General features: G+C 43.0%; 1 protein-coding gene across 1 annotated transcript in view; it reads left to right on the top strand.

Annotated features, from left to right (window-relative positions):
• Window positions 1-5,335: 5,335 nt before the first annotated feature.
• na (sodium leak channel non-selective protein na) overlaps window positions 5,336-15,778 on the top strand; it is a 48,804-nt gene continuing 38,361 nt past the window's right edge. The window contains exons 1-3 of the mRNA XM_080266194.1: window positions 5,336-5,443; window positions 7,183-7,358; window positions 8,011-8,196. Of these exons, the coding sequence (XP_080122320.1) occupies window positions 7,257-7,358; window positions 8,011-8,196 (288 nt within the window). The 5' untranslated portion in view covers window positions 5,336-5,443; window positions 7,183-7,256. The remainder of the gene's footprint in view (window positions 5,444-7,182; window positions 7,359-8,010; window positions 8,197-15,778) is intronic.

Below are 15,778 nucleotides of genomic sequence, written 5' to 3' on the forward strand. Positions count from 1 at the left end.
GTTGGGTATCGGATACCGGAACTCGTGCGGTGGCCTTCCCGCTTCTTTCAGTAAACCGATCCTCACAGCTACATTCCGGTCCAGGAAATTTACCGTGCTGCCGGTATCAATTTTGAAGAACACCCACTCCCCAAGTATCTTTGCGCGCAACTCATTTGGGGATAACAGCGGTTTTTTTAAGTGATCCTTGAGGTAGGGTATGAGGTCGGGTCCCTCCCTCATGGCGGGTACGGGTGAGAAAGTAATATCATAGCAAGGTAGACAGTTTGCCAAACCCGGTAGTACCCTGGCTGCTTTGGTTCTGGCGGGCATGGCCTTGGCTGCCCTGGCCTCCGTCCTGCCAGTGTTCTTAGCAGTCATTACAGCCTTTCTTTTGTTGGCCGCGGCTGCTCTCTGCTCTCCCTGCCGCCATCTCCCCCCATCCTGTACGATTTTCTTTTTGGTCTGCGCCTCCAGCTCGGTGCGCTTCATGGAGCGCGTCACCATTCGATCAGACATTTTGGCGACCACTGAGCATACTTTAATTCGTCGTTCCTTATATACTTTAGTTATTTACACCAACTGGAGAGAGTAGTGTTTAATTCAAGGGAAAATAGTCAGCCCATATTATTATTATAATTATTATTTTTAGACTGACGGACGGATTTTAGTAAGAAAAATGTCATTAAAATCACTGACAATACATCTACTCAAAATTATGATTAAATCAGTTATATTTTAGTTATAGATGGTACTTATTTTGCTACAGATTTATTAATTTCGCTAAACTATTAGTGATATATATCATACTTATCAGGTGCTGAAAACTATTCAGTGCAAGTAATTCACCGAGTCTGTCAGGATCACGTGATGGTTGTGATCATCAGCGTTTTACCCTCCCGGAAGAGAGCCAAGAGCTCATATAGTCCGATCTAAGGGCAAAGTCTTGACCTTCACACACGCACACACCCATCTTCTTGCTCAAGAAGGACAGTGACCACCTGCTTCGTCAGGGAAACTTTTCGCATCCCGAGCAAGGCGTGAACCCCCGTCTTAGCAGATGCTAGACGAGAGCATTACCACTACCCCAGGGAGGGCTAAGGCCTGGTGCAAAGTTGTCGTCTATCTATCTATTGCCAGACGCCTTAATCCCATAAGGGGTGGCCACATACAGATCGCCTCCATGTCATCTTGTCCCGCGCCATTTCACTGCTCTGCTCCCAGCTCACACCCCACTCTCTCATATACCTCTCCACTCCATCCCTCCATCTCATCCTTGGCCTCCCTCTCCCCCCCCCTCCACCTCACTCACATACACTCTCCTTGTCAGTCTCTCACTCTCCATCCTCTCCACATGGCCAAACCACCTCAATATGTTTCTCCTAATGGTTCCTATCACATCCACACCACAACACTCCTTCACATCCTCATTTGTCAGTCTGTCTCTCCATGTGACTCCACATGCTCCTCTCAAATAACTCATCTCCACTGCTCTCAGTCTTGACTTCTGTCCCTCCAACAAGGTCCAAGCTTCACTTCCATACGTTAGAGATGGTATTACAATACTGTCATGTAGTAACTTTTTCACTTCCATGTTCAGTTCTCTGTTTCTTATCACTGCATTCGAGGAACCAGCAACCTTTCTTCCTTGTTGTACAAAGTTGTCGTACGTATGAATCATGGGCGATCAGTTGGACACATGCTAGATTCTTAGGATGTTAGCTATCTGGCAACAACAAGATACATAACAAAGCCGAATATACAGTAAGTGAAAATATAATACAGTATTTGGCTCATGGAATGGAAATGAGACGAAATGGCCCAACGCTGGGTAAGAACTAGGTAGTCAGTGGTCATGTAACTTAAATATCAAACTGTTGTGTGTTTAAAACTTACTCTAAAACTTGACCCCCGAAGAAAATTATTCAGCATCTGAGAATGAATATCAAGGAACCGGTAGGAAAACCCTGAAGAGACCGGACAAGCCCCCAAAGACAATTAAGTCTACAGAACAGAGAGGCCCTGCCCTTGTCTATATTAATGTCTCAGGTGTTTGGATTAGGTTAATTATTATAAGATCTGGGTAGATTTTTTGTCAGATTTGGTTAGATTAGCTAATGTAAGTTGAGGTATGGTGAAATTATGATTGGATTATGATTGAATTTATCAATTTCAATTTTGGGGTGGGTGTCAAAATGCCCGCCGCAGGACCACCCACCCCGCCATCCCCCACCCCACCACCGGGCCACCACCACACCATCACCCCAGGAAGACACAACGGGGGGGGCTAATGACCCAGGCAAGAGGGTCACCCGCCCACTACTGACCTGCGCCCCTTTTTCCCGCAACTGCCCCGACACCAGGTGAACAAGGATCGGCAATGACCTTGCAGGCGGGACAACCATCGCCAGCAGTGGGGTGGAACTGAACGGGATTCAGTCCCAAGTAACGTTTTGGCGACGGCCATAGTTACCGCCTCAAGGGCAGGAGGCCCTTTAGTGCGCCACGAGGTGTCAATACCCTCCGCCACGTCCAGGGCAAGAGGCCCTTCAGTGCGCCACGAGGTGTCAGTACCCTCCGCCACGTCTAGGGCAGGAGGCCCTTTAGTGCGCCACGAGGTGTCAATACCCTCCGCCACGTCTAGGGCAAGAGGCCCTTCAGTGCGCCACGAGGTGTCAGTACCCTCCGCCACGTCTAGGGCAAGAGGCCCTTTAGTGCGCCACGAGGTGTCAATACCCTCCGCCACGTCTAGGGCAGGAGGCCCTTCAGTGCGCCACGAGGTGTCAGTACCCTCCGCCACGTCTAGGGCAAGAGGCCCTTCAGTGCGCCACGAGGTGTCAGTACCCTCCGCCACGTCTAGGGCAGGAGGACCTTTAGTGCGCCACGAGGTTCCAGTACCCTCCGCCACTCCAAGGGCAGGAAGCCCTAGTAGACAGCGAAAAGTGGGTCCCAGGGTAAAAAGACCTGGAGCCACGGCTGTGACAGACCCAGGAGAGAGAGTCGCCTCTGTGCTTCCCTCCCTGTATATAGGAGAGGACACGGTCTCCGTGTACACTCCACCTACCGCTTTCCCCTGCGGGAACTGCTCGACACCACCCGGGAGTGTTGCCCCGGAGGTGTCACCAGAGTGGAGGCAAAGTCCGAGACAGGATCTGCCTCCCACTCCTGGGAAATCTCTGTCTTTCGCAGGCACCAGCAGGAGACGAGGCAGCAGCTCAACCCTGACGGTGCGTCCCCTGGTAGACGACCGCAGCCCCAGGACCCCCAGGCGAACCCAGCAGACTACAGGCGAGGGCAACCCCGACTCCCTCGCCCCGCGGAGCCGCCGACGTCAGGCCCGCCTCCTCCAGCTGTTTGGCCCTAGCCCCGAGGGCCACATCTAAGGTCGAGGCCCCCAGACAGGAGGGCCTCCCTGCACCCCACCGACGAGACCCTAAGGTAAGGGTCTCCCTTCAGGTCGAGGCCCCCAGACAGGAGGGCCTCCCTGCACCCCACCGACGAGACCCTGAGGTAAGGGTCTCCCTTCAGGTCGAGGCCCCCAGACAGGAGGGCCTCCCTGCGATTCACCGACGGCCCGGACCCGGGCAGTGACTCCCCTGCGAGTAGTGTGTTGCCCGTTACAGGCAGAGTCCCCCTGAGGTCCTCCCCCTCGAACAGTGACAGAGTGAATCAACTCAGGAAACACGGGTAAATCAGTGACGCCCCTTAGACCGAAATAAGCCCGAGGAAGAGGAACAGTGAACAGTGACAGAGTGTGATCCATAGAAAACCAGTGGCTATTGTTATTTAACCCAACAGACTTACATGCCCAATAGAGTGGAAATATTCAATAATAATAAGTAGAGTAATATCACCCTCCCAGAATCCGCACCCTGACTTCATTATAGTAATATTCCTCCCCCAGCCCCTTAACCTTGCGTATTCCCCTTGTCATCGTATGTATATATATTTTGGGTTTGAATGAAAGACGGTTATCTACACATATACAACTAAAGACATTGGTATACATGCATCATATCGTGTGTTAAGTACAACTGTATTTTGTGCTAACAAAGTCTAACTCTGTGTCCCTGTATCGTGTATCTCAAATATCACTCTGTATCATATTGTAACGGTTTTAGAATTAAGGCAATAGATGTGTTAAGGTATACTGCCTAGTTTTTATGTCCTGTTCCTTTGTTGGTGCTTTACTTCCGGTCCGGAAAGAGGACCCCGCTCAGGTGTGGATGTGATAGGAATTGTCAGGAGAAACACACTGAGGTGGTTTGGCCATGTAGAGAGGATGGAGAGTGAGAGACTGACAAGGAGAGTGTATGTGAGTGAGGTGGAGGGGGGGAGAGTGTGAGGGAGGCAAGGATGAGATGGAGGGATGGAGTGGAGAGGTATATGAGAGTGGGGGGTGTGAGCTGGGAGCGGGGCAGTGAGATGGCGGGGGACAGGGCGACATGGAGGTGATTTGTTTGTGGCCACCCCACGCGGGCTGCGGCGTCTGGCAATAGATGGATAGATAGATAGATTTACATTGTCTAACGTTTTTCTATCGCCAGACGACATAATTTACGTTTTTCGAACGTTTTAAAATTACCAGACGATATTATTTACAATTTCCTAACGTTTTTCTATAGCCAGAAGTCATTATTTACATTTTCGAACGTTTTTCTGTCGAGTGTACGAACTTTAGGGTTTCGGGTGACGTGAGTGTTCCCTCGTAGTGGCATATTTGCGGAAGGAACGTTGACAAAAATATGTTAAGAAATCAAAGAGCACATAGTCGCAGATTGTGCTATAATGGCCAGTAGCGTTTTTCTATCGCCAGACAACATTATGAATTACATTTTTTGAACATTTCTCTGCCGCAAGACGACAAGACCTACCGTCTTCTTTTTTAATATGTTTTGTATAATAATATTTTGCAATAAAAGAATTAATCGCTAAGGAAGAAGTGCTACGAAGCCTTCCATATCAGCTTCATTTTAACTAAGTTCCTTGGCGTACAACAGTAACTAAGAATGAATCACTAAGGAAGATGTGTTACGAAGCGTAGTTCATTAATTTTAACTAAGGAGGAGATTCCCCCCACCCCATTTTGCTGATTGTTTTCTCCCAGTGGCACAACCTTTTCTGTGGCACTGTAGCATCTCTCGTCGTTACTGATTGGCAATACTGGCTCAACACACTTTCTATGACATTTCTTCGCGACTAGCGTCATATTTAATATCTTGTAAGCCAACAGTTTGACAACACTTGTTCAACACCTTATGGCACTTCTTCGTGACTAACATCCTATTTAATCTTGAGTTAGCTCATAGATTGGCAACACTGAAACTGCGCTGACACATCTCGCTCATCTCCCTGTGACAGCGCAGGTCCTCAGCCTCTCCTCATCTCCCTGCCATACTGGCCTCGGTGTCTTACTCGCCCTACCTTACTGTCAGCCAGTAATGTGTACGTCTAGACATGACAGGTGAGTGTGTGTGTGCTCGTGCTGGAGAGGGACGCCGTCATGTGGTGACACCGATATAACCTGCAGGTCGCTCAACTGCTTGGTTATCTCAGATACATTGTAGTACTCTCCAGTCTTCCAAAAGAAGATGATGGATTACAGAAAGACAGCTTTCAGCCTTCAGTTCACCGGCTTCTCATTTTAAATGAACCTGGAGCCGCAATGTCAAGTAAAAAAAAGGAAAAAGTAGTCATGTTTAAGTTACTCTAACCTGACAGACATCCCCAATCCCTTCCAGCTCAATTAATGGTCATTTGTAATCAGAATGGAGTGTTGATTTGACTTGTAACCAAGGAGACTCAATCCTGCCTCATAATTAATGACGCACTGAATTTTATGCAACCACATATGATATGTACAACCGACGTACCCGTGTTCAGATGGTGAGTGACCCAGTTATATGAAAGCACTCAAATTGAAGGTGTATTTTTAGCCTATAGACTCATAACTTAGTGAACTCATGGATTAGTTCAGTGGCAGAAAAAAAGGCAATGCTATGGCTCCACATTCTTGCCATAGTCCTTCATGACCAGCACCCATAGTCTGGTATTAATCTGTGGTTACATGTAGTTTGGAGATAATGTTAGGTCAGGTAAGAGTAAAAAGAGTATAACCTAACCTAACCAGATTAACCAGTTGACATGACTGAACTAACAAGTTAACCTTTTTTTATTTTTTTACACATTTGGTTGATTTTCACCATGTTGTGGGTGTTTTCAAGATTTTTTAAAAATGGATTAATGCCCAAAAACAACTTTTGGACAGTTACTCCACAGAAAAAATCAAAATAAGCCTTTAATTCAATTATTAATCTTCAAAAATGGAATAATGATCCTTTCTACTTGTACCAGATTATTGTGCTGTATTTTATATTCATCAACCTACCAGTACTTTTGATTGGCAATAATAGATACTGAATAGTAATCTTCTCTGTGTGTAGCTACTCAGATAACTGTACAGTATATGCAGTAATTGGCCTCTGTCAGATTCATGGTAGTTGATTATAATAGTGACCTTTTCTGTATGTACCAAATTTCAGTAGTTTGTATAATTAACCTGTTTTTGATTAATGGTAATAGATATTGGTGATATAGATAGTGAATTATTTGTGTTATTTGCTGTCTGTCACCATGAATTAAAAGTAGGACAGTTACTGTATTTGCATTAAATGACCTGTTTTTTATTTTATGGTGTGTTCTGAATAACTGTATTTATGTTATGTGCAATCTATCACCATGAATCAAAGTAGATCAGAGTGCAAATACAGTAATGCAGTGGTGCTGAATGGGAGCCTATATACATGGTGGCACTGTGCACCTGAGGTGGAGCAGCAGCAGCCTCCATCTGGGAATCAAACCTCCTGATATTTCCCTGTACCTCGCCATGGGGAAGGACTGATTCCATTCCTGGTGAGGCGCTGTCCACCACAAAGGGGTGCTGGATTTCTTTACTGTACTGTACCAGTAGGACGGCCCCACAGAAGCAGTTGCTTACCTGTTTTTGACTGGCCTGCTTGACTGGATAGATTTGGTTTAAGTAACAACATCAGGTCTTGGAAATGTGGAAATGATCACAATTCCTTCTTTTGAAGATGAAATTGGTTATTTAATGAGAGTCTCCCCAGGTGTGGGGCTTAAGATAGCAGAGCAAGGATTTCTTATGTTAGATCAGAAAATTATTTATGCTTACCTTGCCCACAGACCTGAATAAGGAAGAGGGTAGTGGGAAAGTGATGCAGCAGTGAGTGTGAAGCAGGAGTGGGAGGTGGTTCAGGATGCTGGGACGGAAGCAGAGTCTCCGTGGGGAAAACATCCTCGCTGACTACGGCCCAGAGGAACCACTCAACGATAGTGCTGATATCGAGTGGGCCAATAAGGTATGTTATTACAGTACTGTTGTTCTACTATTGTTTCTTTTTATCCCACCCACCCCATATATATTACTGTTTCTTAGTACAGTATTAGCCCATTCACTGTGAGTGTGTATTTTCTCTTTATACTGACTAATGGCAGACTGTTTTGTTCAGCCTGGGAGTTAAGTGAAGGAGTCAAACTACCAATTTGTGTTTTTCTCTACAGTATTTTGAATCCTGCTTAACCACACCATTTGGTGGGAAAGAGGGTCATGGTGATGATGATGATGATGATGTCTCTTCTTCCCAGTGTTGAATCTGATGGCTGCCATGTGTTGTTACTGATATCATGTGATGATAGTGTTAATGGTAATGAAGTGGGACCGAGGTTTGGGATGATGATGATGATAATAATAATAAAGAGGGACTAAGGTTTGGGATGATGATGGTAATGAAGATGATCATAATGAAGATGGCAGCAATAAATAATGAAAATATGTGTGCTCCCTGCAGTGTTCAATCTAATGGCTGTTATGGAGTGTTACTGGTGTCAGTTGGTGATAGTGATTAAGGTAATGAAGTGGGAATACAGGTTTGGATGATGATGATAGTGATGATGATGATGGGGATGACAGCAATGTTTAATAATTATAATACATTAGATGTCTTCCTCCAGCGATGGATCCGATGGCTGCTACGTGTGTGTTCGTTGGTGTCACTGGTGTCGGTGTCGGCCAACACCCCCAAGACCAAAGCCATGTACCCGAGCCTCATCTATGCCACCTTCATCTCGGACCTGACCATCACGCTACTCTTCACACTGGAGATGGTTGCCAAGATGCAGGCCCGTGGAATCCTCAAGGTTTATTATCACATTTTTATTATTGTTTTTTGTGTGGTCTTAAGAAGTAGGGAGGAAGATTAAAGTATATAATTGAATAGGAGAAATATCCCTTTGCTTTTTGCAAGGTTTCAGATCCAGCTTAATTATATTGTTTTAATTTTTGTTATTGTTTTTGTGTGGTCTTATACTAGGTGGAAAACAATAATTAATGGAGGTGCAGAAATATCAAACGACATAGGTTTTCTGATCCAGTTTAATTTTATTGTTGTCATTTTTTTTTTTTTTGTATGATCTTATGCAGGGAGGAAACTTAAAGTACAGTATATAGCAATCAGATTGCCAAAATATCATTTGGCATCTTCAGGGTTACCGGTCCCATTTGGTTTTATTGCTGTGTTTTATTTGGCTCTAAGTGCCATGCAGGTAGGGAACACAGCAACCAGGGAGAAGGTGGGGGGTATTTTGTGGGTCCCTGTTTGTATTGGCTTTTATTATATTTTATTATTATTATTCTGTATACTTTTTTTTTCTTTTTTGTTAGGTATTTTGTTGTCTCTAAATGCTGGATAGGGAGGAAACATTTCAGTCAAGTATTAGAAATTAGACAGTCATGAATTATGTGTTTAGATATACAGTACTTTTATTGTGGCTGTTAGAAAGGCCTTCACCCGAGCTTTCATTAGGTGCTTTGATCGTTAAAAATTACACAATAGGAGTGATGACCTTTGATAGGTTTGATCCCTAAGAGGTGGCTGGAGGCTTTTTGATCATGTAATGCCACCAAGGGGAAGTAGTTTGGCCATCTACTCCAAGATGGACTGGACTACGGTAGCCTGGCCTTGGGTCCCTATGCCTCGGAGAAGGTAAAATGGGATTGGCTGGTATTTTTCTGCTTATGTAAAATTAATGTACACACCTTATAATTTTTTACCTATATAAAATTAATGTACTAACTTTATTTACTTACCTGTTTAATGATGGTGAAATAATCAAGTACGTATGTATAGAGTTGTGCTAAGTGTTGATAAGATGGGGGTCGGTTGTGTTTGTGTGTGGGCATGTAGTGTTAGTGGTTCTACCCTAATGTTACCTTCAGTGTTCCAGCTTTGATTCTGCTGTGATAAGCCTAACTAATCTGTGTCTGTCCTTCCAGCTTAATCTGACCCACATCAGTTGGTGTAACCTTAACATGTATAATCTAATGCCTACATTGCTTAACTTCTGCCTTCCTGACTTAATTTCACTGTTATCTAACTTTCAGTATTGTAACCTAACCCATCCTGCTCCACCCTGTTTTGATGTAACCAGTGTTTTCCTAATGCACCATAATATTCCTATTTTGACTCTTAATCACAACCACCTAACTGACTGACCAGACTCCCTTGTATCAGCACAAGACATTGTAACCTAACTCATACCACCATTAATAACTTTAATAAGACAGGTTTTTGCATCTGTGTATAGACTTATTAAGAAAAGAGTTGGACTGGTTTTCTGCAGTGACCTAAGTGTTTTATTCTTGTCATTTTGTGAGACTTTCAAGCACCTCTTCCTTTCTGTTTTTGTTTATTTATTTAGGTGATGATGCTGATGATTTATTACTTTTATGTCTGGGCATAGGCTTAATGGCTCATTCCTTGAGGCCCAGCAGTCCACCTATGCACCACACAGCTGCGTGGGATACATTAGTATTCTCACATATATATGTTATTTGTCTGTCTTCAAAAGACAGTTATCATACAGGAGATTAGTGTAGTCAGGATTTTATGGCAGATTAATTAAGGGAAAGGTATTAGAAAGTCTCTTAAGCCCAAAATAAAATGTACCGGCCCATGATGAGTGAGACCAGCCCTGTCCTTTACCTATAGGACTGTGGAGTCTTTCTCATTCAATTTTGTAAAGGTCATGCAAGAAAGCTGCAGAAACCAATTTTAGTTCTAGAACAGTGTAATTAACAGTGCAAAAATGTGTCATTAACCACCTGTATACTAACAACTTAAACTATCCTAACATAACCCATCACCCTGATTTAATATATCCCAAGTCATTTAAAACTAAGTCTTCTAACAAATTTTAGCCCAAAAGATTTCAGATTTTATTAATATAATATAACCTAATTACCAATAGTATGATTGTCATTTGGTTAAACTCAAGAAAATACTATGTATCTTGTGCAAACCCAGTAACCAGTACCTGTAATACAGTACTGTTGTCTAGAGTAAGTAGTGGAAAGTATCAGCACAGCTGGTGAACCATGTAGATGGTAACATCAGATCCTTCGACTTTGAGATGTGCACCATCCATGACAAAATATTAGCAGAGCCAACACAGCATTAACAAACTGTGAGTGTGAGGGTGAGTTAAATATTGTAATGCACTGTGATTGCTATAGAATGTTTGGTATTTATGAGGTCTGTTCAGAAAGTATTTGACCTTAAGCTCTTGAAAAAATAAATAGCTAACCTGTTGAGCTAGGACACTAATCCCCTTCAAAGTAGGCCTTGTATGACGTGACACATGTAGCCCAGTGTTGTTTCCACTGCTTGAAACAATTTTCAAATTCGGTTTTCGGTATCTCCTGCAGGTGCTTCGTCACATTCGTTATGATCTCTTCTCTCGTCTTAAATTGGGAACCCTTCGGTAGAGTTGAGCTCAGGGAGCATTACTTTAGATCTCCCCATCTCACTTGTATTAAGTTCACAGAATTAATTTTAAAGATGATAATTATGACTCAGATAATTTTTAGCTACTCACCACTTGTTTCTCCAGTCAGCTGCAGGTACCATGAGATAACAGTGGCAAAACTTCTGCCCTAAAGTGTCAACAGTCACCTCACATGTACAGGTCACTAGTTGGTTAAGGAGGTGCACATTTTATCGTTGAAGTGTCATACATGCCTCCACAAACACAACCTTTACTATATTGATTTCTGTTTAGTGTTTCTGTCACTTTTACTCTTTAGACACTCACCAAGATACTGGACGTGCTTGGTGGATCATAATATTCCAAGGAAATTAGTCTACTGTATATTACTGTTAAAAGTTTTCTTACCGTACCACTCCGATTATCCATTTAAAACAGGTTGTCTGGTCTTGCCAGTTATTTGAACTATGGACAACCAGACTCTTATCCTTTTCACTGTACTCCTTTTACTTTAACTTGGGTGAAAATTGCTATCCCTCCATCTTGAATTCTGATTGTAGCATGAGATAATAACATCTTGCCAGGTAAATTCTACTCCAGTTGACTATACTGTACTACAGGTATTAATGAGGAGCCTTCATGTGTTGGCATTGTGCTTCCTGGGTGGAGCAGCTGTGGTATTCACCAGGTAGCCAAACTCCTCATATTTCCCTGTGTCTTACCCTGGGAAGGACCCTAGTTGACCCTGGTGAGGTTACACTGATATGTGGATACACAAGCCCAGTTCTGCCAGATGAAAATCCTCTTCTGTCTTTCTTTCCTTCATTCTTTCCTCGTTCTTCTGCCTGTGGGTGACTCTACACTGAGTGACAAGCCAAATGGTTTCCTGTACACCAGGAAACCATTTACTATGCTGGGTGGTAACCATATAACCAAATTTTGGCTCCTGGTGGTTTAGTGGGTAATAAAGGTGCTCCAATCGGATTGAGCCGGTGAAGGTTTATATCCAAGGGATGGTTGGAGTTTATTGCTTACATAATGCCACTCAGGGATGAGTGAGGCTGGTCACTCTCATCTTAACCCTTTAACCGCGGGTATTGTTTTGGTCTGACTGTCCTCTCCCGCGGGGGTTTCAGCCAAATGTAAACAAACCTTTTAACCTTAATAACTCTGCACAGAATAAAGCTAGAGAAAAAAATAAGGTACCATTAGAAAGTACTAACCTTCAGCTTTCCATTGATGTAGGTTTCATGACTTCGTTGACTTTCACAGGACGGGCAGTGCCGTTAGAAGTGAGGGGTGTAAAACCACTATTTTTCGCTCACACATCATTACCTTCGCTCATACACCATTACCAAATGCCAACCTCATTCTGATAATAATACTATAAACATATATGAACACTGCACATACGATAAACACCCACTCTGTGTTCACTGAGGCAGGTAAAAGGCACTGTAATTACCTGCACTTCACTGCCACATCAGCGGTGTTGTAATCACTATTTTTCGCTCACACACCATTACCAAATGCCAACCCCATTCTGATAATAATACTATAAACATATATGAACACTGCACATACGATAAACACCCACTCTGTGTTCACTGAGGCAGGTAAAAGGCACTGTAATTGCCTGCACTTCACTGCCACATCAGCGGTGTTGTAATCACTATTTTTCGCTCACACACCATTACCAAATGCCAATCACATTCTGATAATAATACTATAAACATATATGAACACTGCACAAACGATAAACACCCACTCTGTGTTCACTGAGACAGGTAAAAGGCACTGTAATTGCCTGCACTTCACTGCCACATCAACATGTGTTGTCACTCACACAGCTGGACAGATACTGATGCGCGCTTGGTCAGGGGTGGGGTGGGGGGCCCAGGGGGTGGGAGGTGGGGCCCCAGGGGGGGGAAGAGGGAGGTGGGGGTCGGCTGGAGTGAAAGAACTTAATAGCTACTCTCCCTTGAAACAATTGGCGCACGGAAAAAATGCGGGGTATTCAAAATATTCACAAACATTCGAGAATGACACCCGCGGTTTGGTCCAGTTTTTGCAACGTCATTCTGGAATGACACCCGCGGTTAAAGGGTTAAATGCCAGGACCAACTTTCCTAGCCCCGGGCTCCTATGTTCCTCATGGGGCAACGTAGGATTGGATGATGGATGGATGGATGGAAAACATATTGACCTTAGTTAAAAGAAGTTAAGTGATGATACAGATAACATGAAAATAGGTACCTGCCTAATGAGAATGGAAGTATTACTAGGAGCTGTAGCCCCAGGTTTATCTATAATTTGAACCCAGTGGAATGCAGGCCAAAGTTGCATTTTTCTAGCAGTCCACCATGCTCCTTTTAGGGATCAGGGAGGGAGATGAGAGTCATTTGTATAACTGGGCAGTGAATCGCCTCAGTTAAATCAGTACCAATACAGGAAGACGTCCCTCTTCAACAGCGGAAGTACTGAGTTGTTAAAGTTTAGTTATAAGGATACATCAAACTGTGATACCTGATAAGCACTGTGTGTAAGTATTGTACTCTTCTTATTTACAGCAAAATGGAGTCATAGCATTGTTCAGCAAGTACTTGATGTAATGGTAAAGCAATTTTCACACAGTATCTTTCTACTTTAAACACAGAGTTGTTTCCCTCCAAACTTCAACCTATAGCTGTTCAAGTCCAGCTGTTACAGATATTTTATGAATGGAGAACACCAGTAATCTGGTGTATGGATTATTTTTTTTTTTATTCATTTGTTTTTCCTTCCTCTGTTCTGTTATTAAAAAGAAAAAAAGTTTGTGCCAATTATACTAAGTTATCAGTGTCAATATTTTCAGCTTCCACGTAGGCCAAAACTCACAGGTGGCCCATAGGAAGGTTTAGATATAGTATTCATTAACTCATTCATTATAAGTTTGTCTCCAGTGAAACTGTAGTTCATTCATTTTGACTTGGTGGAGATTGTCATCTTTGCAGCCTGTTTACCTTGACTCAGTGGCAGAATAAGTCAAACCTGTCTAAAGCACTTCATTGTTACTCGGATTGTAGTATTAATCTCTTTCTTCAGCTCAGCATTCCAGGTAGAGAGGTGGCAGTTTTAAGCTTGATTAAAATGAACAGAGTATGAATTAAGGTTCTACATCCTTTCTAAAATGCTTCTTTGTTACTAGCACCATATTCTAGTGGTAGTCTCATGTTATCGCTCAGCATTCTTCCTTTAGAGGTGGCATTTTTATGCCATGGTGAAGTGAGTAGGGTATAAAGAAAATTCTCTGGTAGGAGCAAGAATAAAAGAAAATATGTCATCAGACTGAGGAGATTGAAGTGGGAAGAGTCTCGCATAATACTGGGTGATCCACATATAATGCCTCTCTTCCCTTGTGCTGGTCAGGCAGTTTTTCGTGTGTTATAGTAATGGCTCAGTGTTATCAAATTTTACCCACCATCATACACTCATTTCCTGCTCCGGCTGGTACACCCACACCAGCACAATGATCCATCCCTGCAACATGTAAGATGCCACTGGGTGAGTTTCTAGTGGTGTGCTATTATTGGACCACTCTGGATTTAGCTTGGCTCCTCAGTAATATAGCATCTTTTTTTTTTTTTTCTTTTTCTTTTTTTTTCTTTTTTTTTAGCCAAAGAGAGAACTGTCTTGTTGAAGACTTAATCAGTTATGGATAATCGGAGTTGTAATGTGTTGTTACGATTATATCATTAAGCTTTACCCCACCTCTTACTGTCATTATATGTCACTTTATCTGCAGCTTCTCATTCCAAGAGTACAGATAGTCTTTGTTATGGGTTGTTTATTTTGATGTTCATTTTCCCATTAAGTCCCCATTAATTTTTTTTTCCTACTTATAAAATGTATTGGCCATTTTCCTCCCAAATTACAATACTGGTTGTAAGGAAAATGTGATATGTTGGACCACGACATATAACTAGGACTTAGCTACTTACTTTCTTAACCTCCGCTTTGTACGTTCTTTTACACTGCTTTGGGTTTGATGGTGTGGATTTGTCTGTACCCTCACGCAGTACCGAAGGAAACCCTGTGTTGTGGCGGTGGCAAAAAGACCCCCTTGCTGCCTTATCCTGACACAACACACCATCCCTCCACCTGTCACCATCCAACATGTACAGTACAGTAACCACATTTTATCACGCTTTTTCTCTCTATCTCTCCACTCATCAGTAGTCTCAGGCTAACTCATTTGGCCCTTTTAAGTACTGGCAGTGTCCTTTATGGCTTATTCTTCCCACCCTCAGCTGATTTCATGCTGCTTAAGGGAGATTTTTCAGACTTAAGGGGGGTTATATATACACACTCAACTCTCCGGTCTTAGAAGAAGAGAGAAAACTTGAGAGGCTTGATGTTGCCATTGTCAATCCCTCCAGTGTGATAGGTGTTGCCTATCAACTGGAGTGGTTAGTGATAGATATGAACCAGTAACCCCTTTACTATGAGTAAATTTTCTTAAGCTCACACTGAGAGGTCCTTCCTAAACTGAAGGAGGGATTTTTTGACCATCAGGGTTGAGTGAGGCTGGTTAGTCTCATCTCATATGTCAGGACCAACTTGCCCAGCCCTGGGCAACACAGGATTAGATAACGATGATGATGTATTTCCCTTAAGACAAATAAAATCACTTGATGGTAACAAGAATAAAGCAATAGACATCATCAGGCTGAAAGGGTTGTAACAATTTCACTGTCTGCCATTGATTCCACTCTTGCTATATCCTAGACCTAGATTCACAAACAGACTTGCGGTTAAACTCCCTGTCATAGCTGTTTTGTCAAAAAAGATGAGATAAATGTATTCTTGTTCTTCATGGATATTGTTGTTTTTGCTAAAAGGACAAGGAAGATGGAGGGTGCTCTCAGGTCTTTTGTTTTTTGTGCAAAATGAAATACTACAGAGGAAAATCATTTTT

The sequence above is a fragment of the Coenobita brevimanus genome, chromosome 19, assembly GCF_032717465.1.
Source record: "Coenobita brevimanus isolate Jiangsu-jjx chromosome 19, ASM3271746v2, whole genome shotgun sequence".
NCBI classification, from domain to species: Eukaryota; Metazoa; Arthropoda; class Malacostraca; order Decapoda; family Coenobitidae; genus Coenobita; species Coenobita brevimanus.